The sequence below is a fragment of the Sceloporus undulatus genome, chromosome 2, assembly GCF_019175285.1.
Source record: "Sceloporus undulatus isolate JIND9_A2432 ecotype Alabama chromosome 2, SceUnd_v1.1, whole genome shotgun sequence".
NCBI classification, from domain to species: Eukaryota; Metazoa; Chordata; class Lepidosauria; order Squamata; family Phrynosomatidae; genus Sceloporus; species Sceloporus undulatus.
The window spans coordinates 290,156,266-290,182,849 of NC_056523.1; the positions used below are offsets into that span (position 1 = coordinate 290,156,266).

At 37.7% G+C, this 26,584-nt stretch overlaps 1 protein-coding gene across 2 annotated transcripts in view; it reads right to left on the bottom strand.

The window, feature by feature from the left end:
• Positions 1–2,877: 2,877 nt before the first annotated feature.
• CERT1 (ceramide transporter 1) overlaps positions 2,878–26,584 on the bottom strand; it is a 93,781-nt gene continuing 70,074 nt past the window's right edge. The window contains exons 7-18 of one of the 2 annotated variants that reach the window (XM_042453200.1): positions 22,646–22,803; positions 21,027–21,119; positions 18,775–18,861; positions 18,205–18,297; positions 17,589–17,666; positions 12,994–13,089; positions 11,662–11,794; positions 11,486–11,556; positions 9,871–9,999; positions 9,499–9,628; positions 6,773–6,909; positions 2,878–5,799 (exon numbers count right to left, since the gene is read on the bottom strand). In XM_042453200.1, the coding sequence (XP_042309134.1) occupies positions 6,782–6,909; positions 9,499–9,628; positions 9,871–9,999; positions 11,486–11,556; positions 11,662–11,794; positions 12,994–13,089; positions 17,589–17,666; positions 18,205–18,297; positions 18,775–18,861; positions 21,027–21,119; positions 22,646–22,803 (1,196 nt within the window). In that variant the 3' untranslated portion in view covers positions 2,878–5,799; positions 6,773–6,781. The remainder of the gene's footprint in view (positions 5,800–6,772; positions 6,910–9,498; positions 9,629–9,870; positions 10,000–11,485; positions 11,557–11,661; positions 11,795–12,993; positions 13,090–17,588; positions 17,667–18,204; positions 18,298–18,774; positions 18,862–21,026; positions 21,120–22,645; positions 22,804–26,584) is intronic. The other variant, XM_042453201.1, reaches the window with a different exon arrangement.

The window sequence follows — 26,584 nt, forward strand, 5'->3', positions numbered from 1 at the left end:
TTAAAAATTTAAAAAACATTAAATAAATAAATAAACCGGGACAAATGTGGGACAAAATTTTCAAATGGAGGACACTTTTTTTAAAAAAAAATGGAGGACATGCAAAAAAATTGCTGATTTTTTAAAAAATGTTAATATAAATGCATGTTTCGGAGGCTTCTATAGACAATTGCCCTCCTTGCCCGCCGCTTGCCTCCCTTGCCTGCTGCTTGCCCCCCCTTGCCCGCCTCCTCCTGATAGGCCAAAGGCCCCACCCCTCACGTGAGAGGCCAAAGGCTCCAGTGGCAATCGGCGGCAGGACCAGGCTGGGGCCGGTCCCAAGGCCTTGCCAGGCCGCATCCGGCCCGCGGGCCGCAGGTTGCCTACCCCTGGCTTAGACAATTCTAACTTTAGTGTTCAGCTTTATCTTTACTCTTTAGGTATTTGTCTAGTTCTTTCATAGCTACCCTTCCCATTTCTAAACTTCTGATTTCTTGACTGCTGTCTCCATTCTGATCAATGATTGATCCAAGGTATGGGAAATCTTTTAACTATTTTGATTTCCTCATTGTCTAGATTGAATTTATGTACACCCTCTGTGGTGATTATTTTTGTTTCATGTTTAACATCAGGCCTCCCCCCTTTGCACTTTCTTTGATTTTGTTTAATGGTTGTTCCAAGTCTGTGATGCTTTCCGCTAGTATCATGGTGTCCTCTGCGTATCTTAGATTCTTGACGTTCCTTTAATCTATTTTCACTCCTCCTTCTTCCATGTCTAAACCTACTCTACATATGATATTTTCTACAGAAAAGTTGAACAGACAGAATGAAAGGATGCAGCCTTGTCTGACCCCTTTGCTAATTGGGAGCTGTTCAGTCTCTTCGTATTCTGTTCTAACAGCAGCCTCTTGTCCTAAGTACAGATTCCTCATCAGGACTACAAGATGTAGTGGCACTCCCATTTCTTTAAGAGCTCCTCCTACCATGTAAGAATGACTTATCGCAATAAGTACCAATGTTTCATTTTCTGGATGGTTTAGGTAGGAAGAACGATCCACAACCAATGGGAAACATCCAAGCTCTAATCACTGGGTGGGTATGGCTGTTCACTAAACTACCTGATTGCAACACTGTGTCTGAAAGACACCAATGCAGACTTAAACTTAAGAGTTCTATAATGTCTAATGAATGCAGACAGTTCTTTCCACCTGCTGCATTGCAAACCTCCTGAAGAGATGCAGACAATAAACTATTCAAAAAGGTAGGCTAAACCCATACCTGCTTTGGCCAAGACATCTTTGCATAATCATAAGAATATGCAAGCTTTCAACAAGCTCGCAGTCATATTCTTAGAATCCTCATTCCCTAATGTCTTCAAATGAAGAGACAAATAGCACCTCAGTATGCCTGAAACCTGCCGTTGTCCTCATATAATACTCCATTTTTAACATCTAAAGTATGCCACTTTCTCTCTAACAGATGTTTAGGATTTGGGCAAAAGTTTGACAAATGCATATCCTGAAATACTCCTTTATTTAAATGAACACTGTGACAAAAAGTTGGATCTAACGTTAAAGTCAGACTATTCTGATGAAATCTACATAAATTTTGATTTATAGATAATGCAGCTAATTCAGAAACTCTTCTTGCTGAAGAGAGAAAAAGGAAGTAGAAGAAAACAACAATGACCAGGTTTTGAGAAGGAAAGAGAAAGCAGGTGGCCCATTGTGGAAAATGTGTCTTTAGTGGAGCAAGAGCTTACAAAACTGAAATACCAGAATTCATTCTCTCTCTCTCTCTCTCTCTCTCTCTATGGGACAACTTCATTATCTGGTACTTCTAGCTTTCTTTGGAAGAAAAAGGATATAAAGTATATGTCTTTCAGCAATCCTAGTTTAGCCAAAATATTTTTTCTCCTTAACAAATCTGGACGTTAGCCCAGCCCTTATACCAACCATATGCCCTTACCTCCTACACCCACTTTTCCCACCAGAATACACTACACAGTTGCCCTATACTCTTCCTTGCCAGTTTTGCATGGGAAGTTGGAGAAGGGCAGAAACTCCCAGAATAAAACAAGTAAATCCTAACTGTTGCTTATAACTTGTGTGAAAGCAAGGGAGGACAAAAAATTGCTGCTGTCTCTTGCAGAGCTCTCTCCTTCACTCATGGTCACACTACACCATTTCCTTACAGTCAGCTTGGACACTTTCTTAGAGGTGTTACCATCCAGTTTACACTGAGGAATCATGGTACCATTTTGAACATGGGAGCAGAAATAAACAGCCATCTCAAATGGCTCAATATCAATGGTAGCCACTTAAGCAGTCATCCTAGAACTGTTGCCCTACTGTCCTCTCAGATAAAATAACTATTCCATGTCAGTATGTGGTCTTTCTATCTATCAGGGTTCACACAGCTTGTGTTTGTTTTCACAAAATACATACTTTCATACAGAGCAGGACTTTTGGGGTGCATGCATGTGTAGCAGACATGGACACTTTTGTGGTGACTGGAGTGTGCATATGTCTAATTGACAACTCATACACATAGTCACAATTTTTACAGAATTACAAAACACCAGCAAATTCTTATGAAAATTGCTAAGTCAATTAACCTAAACCCTGACGTAAGGCTACTTAAAGATATGGTTCATGAGACACTGGTTATAGCCAGCGGGCCCAAATATGTTTATGGATTCTTGGCACATTGGGGAAAAACCTGCAGCTCCCACACATCAGACAACTGGAGAGGCACTGCTCTAAAACACAAGTGGCAATGTAGACAGACAATAGTTACAGCTTTTCTACTAAAACATGATAGCACCAATAGTACCTTTTTAAATATTAAACAATTTAATTTAAGCACTGAGTACTAAAAATAACTACAAAGCAAAAATTTGTTTGTAATATCTTTTTAATACTTTTCACTTTTAAATACTGGTTTTTTAAATTTGTGATTGTAACATGGAAGAGCCATCTTCATTTAGTTTATTTTCTTTAAAGTTAACAGGATCATAAAGCTATCATAGAACAGTCACACTCTACACACTCAAGATACTCTAAAAACTGATTCATGTTTTGAGTATGTAGATGAACAGTGGCAACTCAAATACAGCTTCATCTATACAACAGTTGACAAAAAGATCATTGAAAGTTTGACTTGACAATTTGATTAAGGAGAACCAGTACAACTGCTTATGAACCCGCTCAGCCCAATAAGGTAAGAGTAACTTCTTTTAAGGTGAAATAGCATTTTCTCCAAGAAATGTGTAAGATTTAGTCAGAGTGCAAAACTAATAAAAAAATAAAAATGATTTTAAAAATCTGATAGAAATGAACAGCCCTTGTTTTCTGACCTCCTCTCCTACACACCCACAACTAAATAAAAGGAGTGAAGTCCAGCATTTGATAGAAATATTTGTTGGGGGAGGGAGTGGCAGATATCAGGCTTTCAAGGCAACAGCTGCTGAGAACATAAAGCCTCCTTTGGAGAAGGCTCTGCATCCACAGATTAAGTAACAGTTTAGTTCATACAAAACTAAAGGACAGGAGTGCTCGCTCATCACCAATTAATATCAGACAGATATGATGACTAATTTAAAAGAGCCTGTCAAAAAAGCGAGAAGAAAAAAAAAACTATTCTGGAAGAAAGGGCACAACACCTACTTGGCATGTACTGATCAAGCCTATTAGCCTCTTGGGAAAAGCTTTTACATTGCATCCAGTTCTTACCATAAGCCCCAAGAAGCCTCCAATGATCAACTGGGCAGGGCTAGTTCGAATGACGTGGCACCACTTGTCTAAAATTAAATGTATCCTTTACAAATAGTATCTTTAGTGTAATTTTTATTTACAGAATTGCAAAATACATCACATTTAGTGCAAATGCAACTAATGATATTAAGATTTATATACTGCTTTGTAAACTTTCCATCTCTTTGTAAAATAAAGCTATCCAATTAAATTAAAGTTACTTGCATGTGTTCCATGATCATTATCAGAAATGGTAAATTTTGTGTTCAGGGTCTAGGTATTATTTTGTTGTTGAAGTTCCCATCAGTGGCTATGGTGAACAAATAATTTTTTTCCAGTTGATTGTAAAAAGATCAAACACATCTGAGGTATAAGAAAATGTATATAAAATGCTTACTGGTGATATAGTAAACAGATCAAATTTCTTATTTGCCTTACTAGCATTATCCCATAGGCACTTTTCTACATTTTCAAATCATGATCAGAGTTACTCTGTAATAAGGCATATTCCATGCACGTTGTTTTGAGAAAGGCAAATAAAGGAAATCTAAAAAGCATGAAATCTGTTTCCAGGTGTATAAATCAACCTTCGTATGTCACCGCAGTGTACCAAAGGCACACCAGCCATAACTGAAAGAATTTGCTTCCAACCTCAAAGATTTTCATCAGCTGTATCTTCATTAAAAAGTTCTGTCTTTGTTTTCAGGCATGAGCTTCTTTATATGAAATAAGACTTTCTGCTTTCTTTCCAAAAATATATCCAAATCTTATCTCTCTCTTTCTATATATATATACACACTAGCTGATCAAACAGCTAAAAAAAATCCTCTGAATAATCTCCATTTAAAAGCACCACCACCACCAAGTGAGGCAATTTCTCAAAAGGACTATCAGCCTTTTCCACAGTCTACCCTTCATGTTATTTTCAAGTCTGTAAAAGTACGTTCTCACAGCAACTAAAGGGAACTTTTGCATTTAGGTTTTTTGGATTTTACACCTTACATTACAGGGCATGGGGCAAATGTTACATGTGTGAAAGATTTTGAATATGAACTTCATAGCACAGCTTTATTCAACAGAAAAAACAAAGATGCAGCACCAGAAAACTGCACATTTGCTTTTTCTTCAAGACTGGGAATGTTATCTTCTGTAATCCAATATGCTTCCCTAAGTACTATGCAGTGTAACTTTCTGCAGCTTCAGGAAATGCAACTGAAAGAAAACAGCCCCCTCACACACAACACAGGAGAGATGTTGCTGTAGCACTCTCTGGCAGTTACGCCCTCTTATATGGTATCTACTCAGAATTTTCTGGAACATGTTCAGTAATCAAATTTCTGTAGCACATATTACACAACTAAAAAATACAATAGAAATATAAAGATATCTGGGAAAAATAAAGCTTTTCACACTTACTCCATCAGAACTCAGAAGGTCTTCATAGGAGCAAGACCATAGAAAAGGCAAAGTCATAAAGATCTTGACTGCCCTCATGTATTAAGAGACATAAGATTTATCATAGAAACCAGCAGCAATGAACTATGATTATACAAAGCAAACACAAATCCCCTCCAGATGGACACACAGTTTACTGAAAATCTGGTGGGGGAAGTTACAACACACAGGTTTTTGTGTATATAAAGCACATACAGTATGCTATATGTGCATTTGTCGTTTGTGCTTTTTAGGCATACACAAAAACAAGAGCTGTGCAAGTGTCATATGAAGTTCCACAGTAAACAAAAGCTTTTCAAATTATTCATAAGTTAAAGCAATAAACCAAGTTGGTGACCCAAAGTTGTATTTTTCTCCTCTAAAGCAAGCAAATAAAGTAGAGCCATATACATGTATCAAAACATGTATGTTTATAATTACACACAAATTGAGCAAAGTGAGCTAGCAGAAGACAGTGAAAGTTCAGCTTCATGGCATTGAAGTATTTCTTCAGTTGAATACAGAATCCAGGGCTTGGGTCATAAGACTGTAGATCCTACGTTCCCGCTTGGAGCATTCATTTTGGTTCATTTCTCCAACGTGGAATGTTCACACAGCCTTGTTCCAATCACTAGGGGAAAAAGGAGCGAAAACAGCTTCAGTTCTGAGCACCTTCATAAACAGCTAAGATGGCACCATGAAAGATAAAAGCCTGAAAATGCTGTCTTCTTTACAAATTTGCCATTTGTAGTTTTATAAGAGACAGTACAGAAATAAGAGGCTCCTTTTAAAAGGAAATTTAAAAATAAGATCTGAAAGCACAACAGAAGAAAATGATGCCCAGAACAAGGAACAGCAAAGAGAAATTGCTTTAGAGCTTACTATTGACAGTGCCACCTAAAGTCTTAGGTGAATATTAACCAACAGATATATTTATTGTTTCACTGCTAATAGGAGGATTCCTGATAGAATGCACTTCCTTACATTTAAAAAAAAAATCAGACTACAGTCATCCCTCCATATTTGCGGCTTTGATATTTGCGGATTTGATTATTCATCGATTTCATTAATATGTTCTCTCTAGGACTGTCTAGGTCCTCCAGTGCAACTCTGTGGTCAACTTTAACTAAAAGTTGCACTGAAATACCATTTGTAGCTACTCCAGTGCCATTCTATGGTCAGTGTATGTTGGACATTGACCACAGAGTTGCACTGGAGAACCTAGAGATTCCTAGAGAGGTGTCCTCTCAGGTAAAAATAGTGTTTTTGTTATTTGCGGTTTTTCCATATTCACGGGAGTCTTGTTCCCCTAACCCTAGCAAATATGGAGGGACAACTGTATTTTATGACAAGAGTACAATCACCATACAATCACCAAAGTGCAATGCTGTTTTGCACATTCTATTACTCCCCTTCAAAATCTTACTCACTTCCCATCATAGCAGGATTTCAAATAACCTGCTTTATTATTTCAATCCAAAATTTAATTAACATTTCATTTTGAAAGGCTCAGTACACCTTAACAGTATAAACAATGGGTATATCTAACATTAAAATTAAGTGGGTAACACTGAAGAGATTTTTAAAATATAAGTAATAAATACCTCTGAACACTAGAACAAAATAGGCTTTCCTGCTGTTTTCTCTTGCACGTATGATGTGAACCGTTTCAAGAATTTGGGGTACTCTCGTTTTGCTACTGCCCGTAACACAGAAGCTGGGGCCCAGCCCCCAGGGTTCACTACAAATAAGATTAGAATAATTTGTTACTGTAAAGACAAGTGACAGAGCATATGGGAGAAAAGTAATTATAACAAGAACACAATCTTTGTGGAGAACAACCAACTCTGTTAACGTTGACTTAATATGCTGGCATAAAACAGCCTTTATAATGGTAGCTGTGGATGACAGGCAGTGTAGTCCAACCTTTCTGGAGATTGCCAGACTGGAAAAATCTTATATAAAGGCAAGTACTCCTCTGTGTGCTTCAGTCTTTGGACCACGCCACATTAGTATACATTTAAATAAATATTCAAACACAAATTATGAAAAATTGTGGAAAAAAGTAGGCCTAAATGTTTCAAAGGAAAACCTTTCACACAAATCCAACATAACAGTTCATATTGCTTAATCAAAGTCTCAGGAATAATAATTATATTATTCATAGCAACTTCAAAGAAAAAGCCTTGCTTTCACATTATTCTGATGAATAATATGCAGTACATTTTTATTAAATACAACTTAAGATGTTATATGGATTTTATTTCACTCTTTACTCTCCACCATTAACACCTGTAGCTACAGTGCTATTTAGTAGTAGTAGTAATAATAATAATAATAATAATAATAATAATAGGATTTATTTATTTATATACCGCCCAATCACTGGGAATCCGAACGGTTTACAATAGAGAGGATAATAGACGGTTCCCTGCCCTCACAGTTTTTCTGTCTCTTCAGAACTTGGATTTCCCACAAATGTTTTCAACTAAAGGTAATCCTATCTGATGGTCTCACCCATTCCCACCACATTATTCTAATAGCACATTCCATTCTCAGTCTCTTCTGGATCCCACTCTGGATGAAAGGTGGCATATAAATGAAGTAAATGAGGAATGACCATTCATAAGCAAAAGCACTCTGAAGTTCTCTTCCTGTCAGTAAGTTTTCATGCACCCTCTCAACACACACTCTTAACCATACTTGCTTATGTCTGATTTTGACCAGAATCACTCAGAATTACAAGGTCTATATAAATAAGACTTTCCTGCTTTGTGGGCAAACACTAGGGGACTTGTTACTGGTTGAGCATCCCTCATTTCAAGTGCTTGGGGCCAGAAGTGTTCCATATTTTGGATTTGTTTGGATTTTGGAATACCAGTATTTGCATATACACAATGAGACATAATGAGGCTGGAGAGAGATTGAGGAACTGGGAAATAGTGAGAGTTGTGGATCTTAGCCATTTCACAGATCCTTTCATCTCTTTCTGGCCATGTCTCTCTCCAACCTTGCAAATACAGTACAGGTATGTACTATACTACTATGTTATAGCAAAAAAGGTTTTGCATTTTGGAGTACTTTAGATTTCAGAATTCAGGATACTCAACTAGTAACAGGTCCTACAAAAAGGATGCTTTTTGTTCAAATTGAGCTCATAACTCAAATCTGAATATGAAGTTATAAAAAACATGGGGGGAGCTTTTTCCAGGGGGGCAGGAAATGGAAAAAAAATTTTTTTTTAAACTATGCTTTAGAGATCCCTTACTTAAGGACATATTGGTTTGGCATAAAATTATCTTTTTTATTATTGTGTAGGCACAAGTTAAAAAGAATATAATTACAAAATACAAACTGAACTTAACCTTTAAAAATCATGGTTGAGGTCCTACATCAGGGCACACATGAAGCTCTCCCTCCCCCAAACCTATCTTGTTAGCAGCATAGCCCTCCTACAGTTATTTCTGTGCCGTAAGAGAGCAGGGAGGGAGGAATCTGCAGAGATGCATCCAGCTGTTTTCTTGCAGCTGAATGTGTTGCAATAGAAATCCACAGGGACCCCTGGGGATCTTTGGTAGGTCCCTCCAGATGACATCCTTGCAATAACATTGAAATAATGCAATAACATTCTTGCAGTACATCCAGCTATATGAAAATCACTGGATCCATCTCTACTGATTCCTCTGCTCTCTCACAACACAGAAATGGAATAGGATGCACTACATATGTGGCTGATTGTAGCAATTTTTGTCACTGCAACCAACAAAACTCTATAACAATAAAAAGTGAGTTGTGATGATATAAGTTAGACTTATGTCCTCTTAATTCACTAGCAGAACATCAGCACTTTTAAAAAAAAATGTTACAAGTGGAGCTGGGTCCTGATCTGAAAGGAACAGCTGAACAGGAACAGCTTTTGATTTTGCCAGTTTGAGAAGCAGGCAAAACCCTTCAATTAAAAAAAGAAGAAATCATCAACATCACTAAAACCAAGACTATTATTTTGTCTCACTAGTTCTCTACAGTGTCAAGTAAGCATTATAAACACATTCCCACAAGAACTAAGAAAATGACACCAAGACCAAGAATTGTGATGATTCCATACTATGCAGTCTTAAATTAAACTTTTCTTCTTACGTAGAGTTCAGAAAAGATTTTGGGGAAGTAATCATACAAACATCTTCTTAAAAAATTTAAGTCATCATGCTAAAAGACACCCCCCCCAGCAAATTTTGGAAAAAAGACTTTGATGAGAGTTTGCTTTATTCCTGAATATTTTGAGGGTTTTCCTAGATCCTTACATCTTTAGTAAACAGCAGTCATATCTTACCATTTGCTACATATGTAATCTTGCATAGGATGTTGTCTCTGCTTATTTTCTTGTTTCCTTCTGGTGGACTTACCAATGTCTGACAGATCATAGCAATATTTATTTTGGCACGGACACATCGATTGTTCAACTGTCAGGGAACATAAACAGTTAGGATATGCTGGTTAAATGGCAATAATAAAGCTATATAACAGCACATACTGTGTTCATTTCAGCTATATATTCTGAAGTTTTTCTACTGTTTGCATTTTTAATTATTCTTTTCCTTTGATTGGTATATACTAGAAACAAGAAAAGCATTCTCTTCTTGAAGAAGCTTGGTTACACATTTAGAACTGTTAACACTCTCAGAGAACCAGAAAATTTACTTACAGGGGCACTGTCATGCTCTACAGAGAAATTGCAGACAATCCATGTTTCAGCATCATTTTCATTGAAAGCTGGTATTTTTCTAATCGCAGACAAATACAACACATCACGTTGAGAAGCAGGCCATACCCGCTAGAATAAATGAAAAGAACAGTAAGCATTTACATAGAACTTAACAGAATTTACACACATTTTCTAGGTAGCTTTATATTAATGTCCCTATACTGAAGAGACTGGGGGATAAGGAGGCTAAGTCCATGGGAGAAGTGGGCCTTTTGAGAAGGTTTTGATTGTAGTACAGCGTTACCCATTATATCAACTTTCAAAGAAGCACAGCAAACAAAGAGAATTTTGAAATCTTAAATATCCTTCAAAAACTGGACATTTTAAAAGGTTTTTGAAAAAACAAGTACTTATAGGTACTTGACTCTCTCTGGGAGCCACCTTGAGTCCCACTCTCAGGGAAAGGCAGAATGCAAATGAAAGAAATAAATTCTGTTGAATTTCATTTTATTAACTTCTGCCGAGTTTTCTAGTTTATCAAGAGCTTTCTGAATTCTGTTCCTATCTTCCAATGTGCTAACTACCTGTCCCAGTTTTAAATCATCTGCAAATCTAATAAGGATTCCCTCCAACCCATCCTTTAAATCACTGATAAAAAATACTGAAGAGCGTCAGCCCCAGGACAGACCCTGCAGCGCTCTACTTGGGACCTCCTTCCAAAATACAGCACAGCCACTGATGACAACTCTTTCAGCATGGTTTTCCAACCAATTATGGATAAATCTGTTGGTTTTTCTGACTACTCCATTATTTAGTTGTTTGCTGATCAAATGATCTGCTGAAATTCAGATAAATAATATCTAGTAAATCTACTAAAATAGTAACATGATTCCCCCCCCCCCCAAAAAAAAAGATATAAGGTTAGTTTAGCAGGATTTGTTCTCGACAAAACCATGCTGGTTCCTACTAATCACTGCATTGTCATCAATATACTTGCAAACTGATTCTTCCTGTATAATCTGTTCTAATATTTTTCCTGGTACTGAGGTCAGACTGACTGCCTGCAGTTTCCTGGATCTTCTTTTCCCCCCTCTTTGAGGAGAGGGACAATATTTGCTCATCTCCAGTCCTCTGGCACTTCAGATATCTAGAATACCAATCCTGATCCTTTTCAATGGGCAGAACAGCGTTCAGGGGAAAAAGCATGCTTTTGCAAGAACTAGATACAACCCCACGTGGCTGGGACTGAATCTTCAGCATGTGCATTACCACTAAGCTGCCCTTTTCTCCATTAAAATACCCTCTTGTTGAAAGAGTTACACCCAGTTCCCAAAATTCAAATAGAAGATCTCAGTACCAATAGTATTAACATGCTTATGAGCAAGATTAAGGGATTAGGTTTAAACTGGTTTTGCCAAATTCTAAAAAGGAATAACAGACATAATTTGTCACTATCTGATCTGGCCTGCTATATACAGTTTAAGTGATGTTTTAATAAGCTATACCACATCAGAAGGGATTACCATTTTTAATCGCTAGTCAGCTTCCTCTCTTTTTAATATACATAGCACTTTTCAGTCTTATGAAAAGTTGTTACTTAATAGCAAAGTGTTACCTTATGTGTTTGGTGGATTATGATTGCATTATCAGCTAAGGTTTCAACAACATGGAAATTTTCAATGGTTGCTAAGAAGGAAAACAAATAATTTAGTAAAACAAAAATAATTAAACGATTAAAGCAATGTTTTTATATTTTAACCATGTCAGCTGACAAAAAACTGTGCTACTTACTTTCCCAGTCATTACGAACGTCAACATTCCAGAAGTACTGGCAGACCTCATGCCCTGTTACTCCTTTGACTGCATGCGTGGCTTTCAAAGGATCTAGAACAATGCCATTTTCTTCTACTTCCCTCCTGTACACCTTTGAACAAATATATTCAAAAATATTCAATTTGCTTCATCCTAAATGCATTTAACCCTCAGGCTCTATCTGAAATGGAGGTAGGCTGGTGGCAGTAAGAGTAATTCTAGGTAAGTAAAGTTAAAGAAAAGAGCAAGTGTGATTTAGTCGCTTGAATATAGGACTATGACTGTGGAGATCAGGGTTTGATTCCATGCTCAGCCAGGAAAACCCACACACTCTCCACTCCAGAAAATGTCGTGATAGGTTTGCCTTAGTCAAGAATTACTTGAAGGCACAGATGAACAAAGTTAGAGTAAGATTTTTCTCATTATTTAATTATCGAGGAAATACAATGTGATGCTATCTTTAAATATTAAATCTAAAAGCAGTTTCAAAAGGGATATGCAGCATATCCTTTCTGTTAATTGTTGTTGTTCCCTGCCTTGATCCATGGGCAGAGGCAGGTAAGAAATCCTCCTGCTCTTCCTCAGTATATTATTCCCATGTTATTTCTACCTCTGGTGCCAAATGTTATGTTAAAATCATGCCCAGCAACACACTAATTTAATTAAATGAGGAATAGCTGAAGTTTGCAGCCTGGTTTGTAGTTTGAAATTCAGTAGTCTGTAGTGTGAGGCCTGAGTTTCAATTTGAGGTCTGGCTGTCTGTAGTGTAGGGAGCAGTGTAGTGTCTTGGTTTCATTGGTGTATTAGGAACCCTGGGAAGCCAAGTTCAAATTCTTGATCAGCCCTAGAAAGAAAACCCAAGGTTATGCTCTTTCAGATTCAGAGGAGGGCTGTGACAACCCTCCTTTGAACAAATCATGTCAAGGAAACCCCACAATCAGTTCACCTTTAGTTTGCTATAAATTGCAAATGACTTGAAGGCACACAATGAGTCGGGATGGTTATCTGTTGGGAGTGCTTTGATTGTGTATTCCTACATGGCAAGGGTTTTTGAATGGATGGCCCTTGTGGCCTTTTCCAACTCTATGATTCTGTCCAAATTATTTGTGTAGGAGGAGTTAACAGCAGAAAAGCAGTAATAAATATGCTAGAGTAAATATATGCTGAATTTAGTTACTTGCAGTATTTGGTTGTACAACAGAACAGTGATTACTATTTAGTGTATTTTATCCTATTAAAAATATTGCTCAGGGCAGTTAACAAACAGCTAAATTTAAAATATTAAATCTGAAGTATCAGTTTTCAATTTACCTTCATTTCACCTTCTTCAACCACCAGCTGCCAATTTGCATCACCTCCCACATCCTGTAACGAGTATGTCATGTGGTTTTGAACCATCTCCTCCACCTTGCAGGGGGGAAAAAAAGAAAAAAGAAAATCACATTTATTTCTAGCTCCCCCTCTACAGTCAAAAATCGAGACACTGTATGAATTCATGAGTACACAAGAAGTACTTGTGTGTAAAAAAATAATAACTGAACGAAATGCAGTTAGACAAAGAGACCTCCATAAGGCAGTCTGCAAACAAGCACAAGCCACGCAGGATTCAAATAGAGACAGTTCTTCCACCACACATGCAATATTAATATATTTTGGACTGTCAAGGGAAAAGGTCAGTGTATTTCTTCCTCTCCTTCTTGCTAGTGAGATTTAAACATAGCAGAGACTGACTGGTTTAGCAGTGAGGATTTGAGATCCTAAAAAGTTTGTTTAGCTTTTCAAATAAATTATATATTAAGACCATGTGAGCACCATGCCATGTCAAGTACTGGGTAGATACAGACATGTCAGTAATTTCCGTAGTCCATGAGCAGGCTGATTTCATACTTGTGGGATCTACCTTATAATTATTTCTTTACAACAACCCCATACTCAAGCAAAGTAGAGTCAGCCCTGGTTAGTATGTGGATGGGACACTGCCAACCAATTGCATGTGCTGTGGGCTATATTTCACAGAAAAAAACTAGCAAAACCACCTCTGAGTATTCCTTGCCTAAGAAAACCAAGAGGCTGTACAGATAAGCGCTGGCATCGGGGAGGAGTGGGGGAGTGGTAACTGCACACTGCACCCCCAATTCCACCCCATGCCGGCGTGATGCTGTGCACCCCACTGCATGGTGGGAGGCATCATGTCACTCCCTTGGCACAGTGTGTACATGCACTGTGCTAAAGGAACACTGAAAAGCCGTGGGGCTGGCGGCTATGGCACCCTTTCTATGACGCAAAAAGGAGCTGCTTTTTGCAGCTCATTTTTTGCACAGTGGAAAGGCCAGATCAGGGCCGTGGCGTGCGGTTGCTATGGCCCCGATCCGGCTAGGAAATGTACATACACATTCAAGGTCAATCGAGTGGAACCTGGTGTAAAAGAAAAAGAATTAAAGAATTTCAGGAATTTGTTCTGAGTACTAGAACTGAAGGGAGCTCACAGTCCTTCCATAGGATCATGCTGTCTTCATTTCAGCAGTATTATTTGGAGGGATGCTTGTGTCTTTTTAGAGGCTACTGTTGTTCAACAATAGGGAGAAATCCTTGCTATCTTCTGCAAATCACACAAAAATCTACTAGGACATACACTTTTCCTTGTCTCGGCCTGCTATAGCCAATTTGCCTTGAGAAATACTGCTATCAACTTGTCTTGTGTCTAACATGAACAAACTTCTCAATCAGCAGTGATGACTGATTACACAAAATTGCCCACCTTAAAAATGTCTTAGCCTTCTGGTTTCAGCATTTCAGCCTGGACATCCACTTGATAAAAGTGACAATTTCAATGAAAACATGTTAGCAGAGAATAGCAGCCAAGGGAAAAAAATAATGGATGACCTATCCATGGAGACACACGGTTCTGAGCTAGTTTTTCTTTATCCATATCAAGACTGCTTACTCACTGCTAAGTATATAAAGTTTCATCTGCCCAAGCAATTTTAATTCTGTAGCAAGGAAAATGGAATTCTATATCTTTTATCAGTTCTGCAAACTGAGCATTTTTTTTTTTGCATTATTTCACTGCTCCTGCATAATACATTTAAAACTTTTACTATTTTTCACTATTCATTTGACTTTAGTGAAGGAAAAGTACTATGAACGTGTGGCCAGTGATTCTCAATTCTGCAACTGCTGAAGCCTCCTGACACTCCCCTCAAATAATCAGATTGTCATATTTTTGTATTTTGGGGATGATATTTATGCCCACAAATAATCCAAAAAATATTAAAAGTACCTGTCCCCTACAGCTCCTCAAACTTAAGAAATCAGCTGTAAATGGCTGAAACATGAACTAGAAATGGAATGACATGACATCCGGTGTGTTGCTGATGTAAGGGGTGCAGTCTATGGGCAAAAACTGCCCCCTCCCCCATAGTTTCCTAGATTTGCCTTACTAGCAAGACAGTGGGATCTAGTAAAGACAGAAGGGAAAATATCTCATTCAAAGTACACCTCTCCTCCATTCCCTTCAGAATCCTAAAGAGGGAAGGGGAAGAGGAAATTTCATTATGACAGCCAGTGGTATAATTGATCCAGCCACCAAAGTCTTCCTTTGTGCCCAAAAGTAACAACTGATCTATATTCATGATGATCCAGCAGCCACAGAGATTAAAAACAATCACTGAAACCCACAATGATCTGTTTAGGCAGCCAGACATACAGCTAGTAACAATCACTTGATTGAATATGATTTAACAAAACTGTTGCATACACATTCCTTTCTGAGGATCAGGTGATGTATTACTGGCAGCCTTTCACACATTCGTTTTAAAGTTTTCCCATCTTAATATAGAAGATCAAGTTGTACCATTCTTCATTAGCTTGTGACAATCTGTGCTTATGTTTCCAGAATATCAAGCTAGTCCTGAAAGCAAAGGTAACTTCTGGACTCTGGGAGGTCATGACTTCCTGATTAAAACAAGTGTTAAATCTGTGATACAATAAAGATCCAAAGAAAACAGCTCTATATCCTGAGACAGCCATCATCATTCTAAGAATGTTATCACTATATGCAACAGATTAGATTGTCCCTCACCCAGCACCCCTTACAGACATTCTTCAGGCTAGTGTATGGTAATGATTTTACTATTACAGTGCGCCCTTATTTTACGTGGGGGATCTGTTCCAGACCCCCCCCCCCCCGTAAAAAAAAAAACAAAACGCGTATGCTCAAGCCCCAACAGGCACACGTGCCACTTTTTCTTCCAGCACATGGCACCAGAACAAGCAGCACTGCTTTCAGCATATACTGAGAGCAGCGTATAATGCGCCCACATATGACACGGGCGCACTGTACTATCTTTGCATTAGCTCTTACAAGTAAAACTTCTGTTACTAAATGACAGAAATGGAGACTTCTTTCTGCCAAAAGTGCAGAGGAGGAGGAGTGGAAAAGAGGGAGAAAGAAAGGGAAAGAAGTTGCAGGGAGGGAGGCCCCGCTCACTCCCCCCTCTGTCTGAGTGCACTCCCGATGGGAGGAGAAGAGGAGGAAGGAGTATGAATGTGTGTGTGCTCCAAGGGAAGGTCCGGACCCCCTGGACCCCCCTTGGCTATGTCCCTGCTGCCTTGAAGATCTAGATCAGATGCTGCACAGCAATATCACTGTTGTTTCATATATTTCCTATATTTTGCTAGCCAACTCCTGAAATTGCAAATCTTTAAAATAAAAGTTGACAAAGCAAAAGAGATGCAAGATTTCAGTTAAGGCAACAGCATGTAGAATTATTCACTTACGTGGTCTACCCATGAAGCTTCTACAAATAAAACATTTTTCACTGCATAACTTGACATGAAAAGACAGACAGTACACTATTAAGAAGGCTTATGTTCCACTGGAAATTGTACTGCACAATTCTCAGAATTCTAATAACTACAGGATTCAGTTTGCAAGGTCAGAAAACTAGATGTAAGAATAATGATAACTAGAGATTTTTAGACCTGTACGCTGCTGGTTAAATCGTAATTTACCAGACTTTTAAAAACATTCCTGCTTCTTCCTGTCTTAAGAACTTCATGCAGAATCTCTTCAAAGTGTTTATTTAGGATGCTCTCACAAACTGTAGGGTTAAGAACAAATGTCAAGAACAAATCCAGAAATCAGATATTCTGCTATCTAGGTGATTTTAAGATGAATTTATTTTGTCATTTTGCAGTTGAATACAGATTCTGTAAATTCTCTGCTGCAATTTACTTAAAAAGAAGATTAACGGGAGATGCCTTCTCCAGTTTCGAGCACCTGAAGAAAAGGCACCTGTAATAATATGGCAAAGCTGGACAAGACAGAAGGAATCACCAGTGATTTTAAGATTTGCATAAGCATAACTTGTTGATATTCAGTTTTAAAGTCATCTGATGATACACATCTTCAAACCAATCAGATACTGGTTACATATTCTCAAAACGTTAGACGACATTAAGCTTGAAACTTTCATACAAAAGTTTGACAAGACAAACATAGCCATGCTTAAAGTTTAAGACTCTGGAATTTCTGAAGAGTTGTTTGAGAACTACACAGATGTATTAGCGATGCCACTTCACTCTAAAGTATTGATTTGGATAAGCTGAGCACATTTTGGAATATTTTGGAATTTTGTTGAACAGCATCTATTTTAAATGCTGTATATGAGAAAAAGTTTAAACTTTGTGTCACATAAGCTCATGCTGCTTTGTTTTCTAGAACTGAACACGGAGTGGTAGTTACACAACCACGTAAAAAAGTAGAATGTGCAATTCCTTACTATAGTTTTGTTTGTACTTTATTTAAAGCAAGTACAAACTGTTATATAATAAGAAAAACAGAGGTAATATGATGAAAAAAGTACAAAGATGTAGTAATGCCACTCTGTGTAGTCATACAGTACCTGGGAGCTGAATCTGTGAACATCATCAGAGGCACTGACTAGATCAATGGAAGACATGGAGGAAGAGCGACTATAGGGCTAACAGAGACAGACAAAGAAAAAACCAAGTAATCAGAACAAAAGCACAACAGAGCATTCAGTACCAACTTCCAAGCACAAGATAATGAAGAAATGGAAAAACAAAAGCGCCATAAGCAGTGAGTACTGCAGCAAATGCTGACTTAATGCACCTATTATGTATTATGTTCCCAACACTGCCCTGTGAAGAATTCATTTCCAATAATATTAAATTGTTGCTGGCTACATTTAATATATGTGTTCACCAGTACAAAACACAACATCTGTGACAGAGTGCAAAATAAAGGCTTCTGGAAATCTGAAAAATAAAACATTTTCCCAAGTTGTGAATTTTATTTGGCACAATTTCTAAGTCTGAAGGCTTAACAGAAGAAATGTTTCAGGACAGTGCAATGAAAAGCAGCTTCCTTCCCACAAACCAAAAGGCAATTTGAATGAGTTTATTCACATATACTACGAACTCCACATATTATAACATAGCAACTCAGCTTCAGAATGCAACACAGTCATTTTGCTTTAAGAGCAACATGTGACACACCTTTTGGACAAATCTGTGAGTCCCCACACCAGAAAATGCATCACCAGGTGGCAATGAGGACGGCCAGTGTAATCGGACTTTTTCACTCTGAGACTAGAAAAAGAAAGGTAAAGATTAGCCTGCAATTTTGGATGTAGCTGAGAAATGCTAAAAATAATTATCTATGGCATGGACCACATGGCATTCTAACTTAAGAATACAAAACCTTAAATATAATGTCTGCACTGTCTACTGTTTTAATGGATATTTTTAAGGGGGATCTTTAACAATGAGGAAAAATTAACAGTGTAGGGAATTTACTGTACTAAACTGACCTACATTCCCTGAACTTGTAAAATTACTGCAACTCTACAACTTACAAATTTATAATGGCCTGGCAGGTACCATAGAATGCAATGTGTATGGCATATAAATAACATAAAATAAATAAAACTAAGGTACTGGCTGTTAATACACAGACAAGTATATACTTGAAACAGTGGTTATTTTGTGTTCCGAAAAGTATTTTAACACAATTTGACTATAACAATACATATATCACATTAAATTGCTTACATAAACATGGATTACCTGTTCTTCTATTTTATCTTGTCTATCAAGTGCAGCTTCCACAGCATCAAAGAATTCTTCTTCATTAATCAGACTGTTGGGACCTTCCTATAGATATCAAAATCAGTGAAGTATTAAGTTACTAACAGTGCAAAATGTTTGCTAGATAGTAAACCAAATGTGTTCCTTGTTCATCAGTGGGAAAACAGTTCAGTTATTACAGTGTTGCTGTTCAGGTTCTGCAAGAAGCTGGTGTTTAACAACAAAAATAGAATGAATGCACCATATTTCTCTATTGCCTTCTATGCTTATCTTTATAGATAAGTAGAGAGAACATGAGGCTCTACTCTTTTGTTCTCATGTCAAGGTAATGTCTCAGGATAACTGAAGCATCTTTATATCATTAAGGAAAGAGCAGTGCCCAGTACTTCTGTATCTCAGCTGACACAATTTCCATTTTTTTATTTGCAATTTGTATAGAAAAGCATATAAGTTTATTTTCAAAATAAGTTTTCAAAATAAGAACTAACATACAGGTAATGATCCAGACAGTCAAAACTAGATGTGTTAATATCAATAGGATATGTAATCACATACTTAACTCTCCTCAATGAAATCAACGATACCAAAAAGTGCTCAATTTCAACTTGATTCTGCCATATTTCAAGCAGTGAACATTTTTACTCCTGTAAAAATTTGGAATATCTGTGCTGCAATCCACTTCACCACCCTTCTCTGTGTAAGAGTTAGGGAAGAAAGCACAAATAGCATGAAGCCAGCTGGGCTAGCTCCCAGTCCATTCTAAGATCAGACACTAGAAACATATGCCACAAGGCATATAAATAATAATTCTATGCTCAGTTACTAAATCTTAAAAAAAAAAGGATTGTATCTAATCCTTAGTTGTTCATTAGGGATAAATATGAGTAATCTGTGGTTTTCCAGAAACTGATGGGCTATAGCCAATGAGCGATGATAAAAGTCCAAAACATCTAGCAGGGCAACACATTCCATGGCTTTGATTTACACACTTATAGCTTCACAAAGATGTACACAATGTATTTGGGGAGCAGTAGCTATATATACATTTTCCATTAAAACACAAGTAAGGGATATTAATTTATCACTATATGGCTGGGATATAACTGGTTCATATATAAAGGACACATAGAATTTTAATGTTTCCAGCTGTAGCCCTTTACTTTTGAAAGGTCTTTACAAGGTCATCTATAGCAGGGACGAGTAACTGCTGGGGTCAGAATACCACACTGGCTTTTTGCAGAACCATTGATGGCTGCATTACCTAGTATGCCATATTTTCAGAATGTGTGTGTGCCTTCAAGTCATTTCTGACTTATGGCAACCCTAAGGCAAACCTATCATTGGATTTTCTTGACAAGATTTGTTCAGAGAGGGTTTGCCTTTCTCTGAAGCTGAGAGTGTGTGATATGCCCAAGGTCACTCAGTGGCTTCCATGCTTAAATAGTCTCCAATGCTTAAATCACATGTACAGATCTACAAAGGGTAAGGGGGAAAACTGTAGCAAAACTGTGACAGGTATAGTCCCTCCAGAGGTCTGAGTTAGTTTTACTGTCTATGTGGGGCTAAAACATTTTTGGAAATTCAAAATTCAGGATTTGTGGGGATCATTGGGGGTGTGTGTGCGTGCACTTTTGCCATCCCTAAACTTTCCTAGGAGTGGGCATATGGTCCTCTGGACGTTCTCGGACTGCTATTCCCTTAATCTAGCACCAATGGCTATGCTGAAAAGAATTAATGGGAGATGAATGCTAAGGACATCTAGACCACCACGGATGCCCATCCCTGGTCTACTGTGATGTTTAAAGTGGTCTCTACAAAATCCACTGAAGTGGAAATGTAGAATATTTTCCCTTCTTCACAGCTTTTAAGAACTAGGGTCAAATGACCTGCTACCCAAGCATCAATTCTGTTATATTTAACAATTTAACATAGGAAACAGAATAATGGGCTGTAGTGGAGATATTCCTTTTTTTATTTTTCAATGATTTGAAAAGTAGAAGTTTTTAGGTAAGAAACATATTTAAGCTACCAAACTTGAAAAATAAGAAGTGCTTTTTGTACAAAGGAGACTGTACTGGAACCCTGCTTGCAAGTATTTGTGATCCAGAATAAATATTGACTAGAAAAATATTTAAAGAGTGGGTTGTATTTCCTTGAGGCTAGCACACTGGAGATGGACAGTCCATGTTCAGTCTAAGAACACAGCAGAACTACAGCACACAAGTTCATACCTCATAATCTGGTCCTCCAAAATGGGACTTTTTTTTAAGCTCTGTCATAGCATTTTTGTATGCTTCTTCTATTCTCCTCCTTTTTTCAACTTCCTGTAAATAGTATAAACAAAAGACAGAAATTTGTTCTAAATTAAACACAGGACCAGTAAATTAACACTGTCTAATATTACATTCATAAATTCCTGTTTCACCACATAAAATGTAGAGGTTCACCAGATTACAGAATTAATGTAATTTTGAGATAGCTAACAATGGCGTAGAACAGACTGCTGACAAATGGTGGATTGGGGCCATCCTGGAGCTTGTTACTCCGGAGCTGCAGCAAATATATGACACAGCCCCAATCCACCCAGATGCCAGCCCAAATAGGAGTGGAAAAGATCCACTTCTATTTAGGCCAGTAAACGGCTGCCTTTGGTGGCCCTGGTGCAGCCCCAGAGCAGCTTCTGGGTGATCTGAGGGCATGCAGCATGTAAACATCACACCAACAGAGCATCTTGAAACTGACCATGCTGGTTGGCCAGGGTGGCTTCTGGATGTCTTGGGGGTGTGCACCGTCTAAAGGCCACACCACCAAGCCGCCCGGAAGCCAGCTTTACCGGCCAGTCTGTACAGGCTGTTATGTCCCTCAGCAGCTTCTGGATTGCAGCTCCCAGCAGCCTTAGCCAGCTTACCCAAATATTCAGCAGCTGCAACTCAAAAATGTATGGAGAGCCAGAGATGGTCCAACAGAAGAAGGTAAATCTTCAGGAAACATACAACTATAAAGATTAAAGCTGCAGAAACAATTTGGATTTTATCCTTAAACTTATTAAAAGACTATGTAATGGTGTGTCTGTGTGTAACCTCTAGAAACTAAACAGAACATATAATTTATTTGCCACCTGGAAGAAGCTGTTGGTTGCCATAAGGGCATACAAAAATAGCAAAGAGATAGGAAAAAAGTTGTCAATCCAAAATGCCAAAGTTCACAGATATTATTTATATAAACATATGGAAAAGGAAAGGGAAACTGTTCAATCCTCTAGCCCATAACAGCAATCTTAGAGCTTTAAAATATTTGTTAAGAATATGTATTTCTGTTCCCTAAAATATATTACTTAAAAGTATTGATTCTGGTTGTGACCACCTGAATTATACTAACTGTTGATGTAATTCAAGTGGCCACAATCAGAAACACTTTTGCGTTCACATGGGGCACAACTCCAATCTGTAGTTAAAATGCAGGTTAAAGTGCTCTAGACGACATAACATAACTTGAAGGTAAAAGTCACCAGGAACTAGACAAGTTTGAAGATATCAAATGTATGTGTAATAAAGTTTTTTTCTTGGTTCTGAACTATGTTTTAAACCTATTTAAAACTTAAAAACTAATTTTGTAAGAGAGACACCTCAAAAATACAACATCAACATAAAGCAGATTGTATTCATGTTTGAATTACTGGGCGGCATACCAAAATATAATATGTGGCATTTACTATACAAAATATACAACACAGAGAAAGTCTCGTCTTTCAAAAAGCTTTTGTCATACATATCCTGAAGATAAATAACTGTATCATCATCAGTATACCTGAAGCCAAGAAAATACCATTTAATTCTTACAGAGGTCTTACCTTATCCAATCTTTTCTGCCAGCTCTCCTCACGTTTTACCATTAGCTCAATGCAATGGGAAAGTGTAGCAAGGATCCCAGCTGTTGTTGCCTTGAAAGTTATAGCTTCACCTTTAAAGTCTATACCATTTATTCCTTTGGGCGTTACATGTGGAAACACTAAAACAAACAGATTAGAGATTTATCAGTACAATCCCCAGTTACACTTGGCCTGTGTAGCTTTAGAATTAAAGTGCCCAGTAGTATTCAATAATCTGCTGAGTATAAAGTAAGCTTAACAGAAGAAATGCCCCTATTTTTAATGTATTCTTTCAGTTTCTCTATGCTGTGTAACTCTGCATGGAAAAATAATGTGGGTGGCAGGACTGGAAATACTCTTGTAACAAAAGCAATCTGGCAGTTTGAAGTGGAACCTAATTAAAACTGAACCACCTTAACGTCTAGCAGATGCTGCATTTCAAACCCAATAATCTGCATGTATTTGAATCTAATTATGATCTGTAAAAAAAATCCCAAAGAAAGTGTTCAGGTTGGTAATAACAATATTTGATATGTGTGTGTGTGTGGATACATTTTCCTTAACTACAATAGTTTGAAATACCTCAAATTGCATCAGCCATCTGTTACTAAGGATGTTTAGAGAAAAGTGACATATTTAAAAGGATATGAGACAGAATGCTGTAAAAATATATCAAAATATATTAAGGTGGTAAAACATATTATTCAACATTTTGTCAGGTATTTACAAAGGTTTAGATTGAGTACTTAGGGCTTGGGCAGTATTATGAAATCCATATTCCAGTGGGGAGGTGGAGTGTGGAACCTAAAAGATACAGCTAATGGTCATGGCTGAGATGAAATCTGAACTGCCTTAGCACACCTAGCTGTCATACAGCACTGTATCATGGCAGTCAATGTAAGGTTCATAAGATTGTGGTACATGTATTATTGGAGTCTGCTGGAAATAAGCACATTGAGTCTTTCTTCTGTCCTAAGATCAATGTAACATTCCAGATCTACACTTACTTTAGGATGAGAAGTGTTAAATCTGGAAAGTTCAGCTCAAACAATCAGTTTAATTTAAGCAACCCCATAAAATATCCAAGATTTCCTTTAGTAGTTAGGAAATCTTCTTATGAATCACACAGACTAGCTAAAATTTCAAGATGTAGCATTTGTTTTTATAAGTTAAATGGCCAGACAGAAAAATATCACCTATTACTGGGAGTACTTCAGGTCATTTTACAAACTGAGTTTTCAAATGTAACACCTTCCTCAATTCTTCTGCTACATGACACTTTGTACCCTCCTTGTACCCACTCTCAAATATCTGAGGAGGAAATGGACAGAGAATGGCTGAGAGAGACATAAAGCAAGGAGATGGATCAAGATGGAGTTTTCACTCTATTTTTATTAATTGTTTACGAGGCTTTTAAATAGATATGATTTCAGCTGTTAGCTGTGGCTTCAGGCTTGTGTCAAAAAGTGTGGATCATGGTCTTTTTTCTTTGCAACAGCAGGGAGAACTGGTGTACATGTATATGTCAAAGTTCCTCTAAAGATAGAGTGAACAAGGGAGCCAATGCTCATTGGGAGCTTTAGGATCACACTTTGAATTGGTAGCACACTTTGAATGAATTCAAACATACAAGTCATTATATGTTTTGTTGAAATCTGTTTGCTGTAGTATCCCAAGCCCCTTCTACTAATAGGCCATAGCCTATTACCTGTCACAAACCCAGGGTTTGTTTTTGGTTTACAAATTTCGACTTGTTCAAATTGCGACTTGCTGTGACTACTAAACTTGCAGCTGTGGTTTGTCCCTGGTTTGCTTTCCTAGCTTCCCACCCTGAAACAGGAACTGATAATAAGAGCCAAAGAAAAACAAATCAGAAATGGGGAAGGCAAGCCATGATTTGTTGGATTACCTGCCATGCAATTTATGGTTTGAGCAAGAAACAGCTTAAGCATGTCTTACACTGTGCAAATACACCCTGTATATTTCTGGTGGAGTTCTCAATGGAAGAGTCAAATTAGGTAAAACACTTAGCCTTATGTAGCTGATTTTAAAACAACAATAAAATAAGGAGCATCTATATGGGATGGGTCAGACAAAGATGCATCCTTTCACCTTATCTTTTCAACCTCTATGCAGAACATATTACACAAAGAGCAGGCTTGGACACAGAAGAAGGAGGAGTGAAAGTATGAGAAAGGAACATCAACGATCTAAGATATGCAGACACTATACTATTAGCAGAAAACACTGGGAGACCTAGAGCAACTACTCAGAAAGGTAGTTGCAGAAACTGGGAAGAGTAGTGGAGGACAGGGCTTCTTGGATATATCTCATCCACAGGGGTTGCCATAAGTTGAAATCAACTCGAAGGTGGTTAACAACAACAAATACGGGTTGTGGGCGAGAATAAAGAATAACACCAAGATTAATTCTTTCCCCTGTTCCATGGAAGTCCAGTTATGAATAGCAGCCATACAGAATGAGCTCTGCTCTCATTACTAATAGCTGGCACTGGACAGGGGATATTTAGTCTGTCAAGCCTATGGCAAGGTTAACACTTTTGACCCCACTCATATAATGGTTTTGATTTAGCTTAAAGCCATCATTCATCTACATGCTAGTGATGGTTTTAAAAAATCCATCTATGGCAGACCAAACTATGTGACAAATTTTCAAGTGTACTTTGTCCTTTTGCTCTTTATATGAAAATCTAAGGTTTGGCTAACAATGGCATAGTTCACCTCAAAAATAATTTCCCAATTAAAAATTAATGTGGGCTTCCAGAGTCTGGGGTAGAGCAATGTATTAGAGCAAACTATCAGCGGAACTAAAGAAAACAGATGTCCATAGAGCAGCTGCACAATTTACACTACTGGCACCTTTTTAGAAAGGTAAATGTTTTAGAATGAATTCAACACATCACCTGAAAGGGGAAAAAATGGCAAGGGTACATTTTCCATGCCTTTTTAGGCACATGAGGGGGGGGGGGCAAGGACCCATACTGAGGTCCAGTAAACAAAAGAAAAAGAAAAAAGGACAAAAATCTAAATCAAGTAGCTGAGTTGTTTTCAAATTTGATATATTCAAGCAAAGAGTCTGAAATGTAGCTGATAATACTAATGAGAAAAAGGGAAAATTCAAAATGACAGTTAATTTAGCACAGTGCATAATTTTGTGCAGTCAAGTCATGAGGTTGCTTTTATTTAAATATGACACACTGTAATTAGTCACTACCATGTTGTCCTATCTCATTTTTCATTTAAGAAATTTATCCAGTGGGAACACATTCCATGTAGAACTTGTAATTATTACCTTTCTTTATAGAGATGATCCCCCTTCCCTTTAATGGTACACAAACTTAACAAGATTCAAGTTGTTGTTTTGCTTCATGCACAAAAGGTCAATACATAGATTTATTATTGGAGTACAAACATTTATTGGAATGCAGACTGGGTCAGCGAGAAAAATCAGCTGTAGCAGAACATGTTACAAACCATCCTGGGCATAAAATACTGCTTGAAAACACTGAAATTCTGGACCATGCCAACCACTACTACCATGTCAGGATGCACAGGGAAGCCATTGAAATCCAGAAACACCTGGACAATTTCAACAGGAAAGAAGAAACCCTTAAAGTGAACAAGGTTGGGCTACCAGTCCTGAAAAATAGCAAAATCAAGATTCAACAAATGCAAATGAGAAATCTCCCAGGGTCAGGGGTTTCCTAGCAGACAATGAGCACTAATCAAGCAGACACTAATCCTCCTCTTTTGCAGACCCTCCCACCCTGAGGCCTGCCATTAGCAACAGAACAATACACATGCAAATCACTCCTGCCTTCCCAGGTCACACAGTATATATATAGCCAACTCCTTTCCAGGCAAGCATTCTTTGAAGAGGCCAGCCACAGATGCTGGCGAA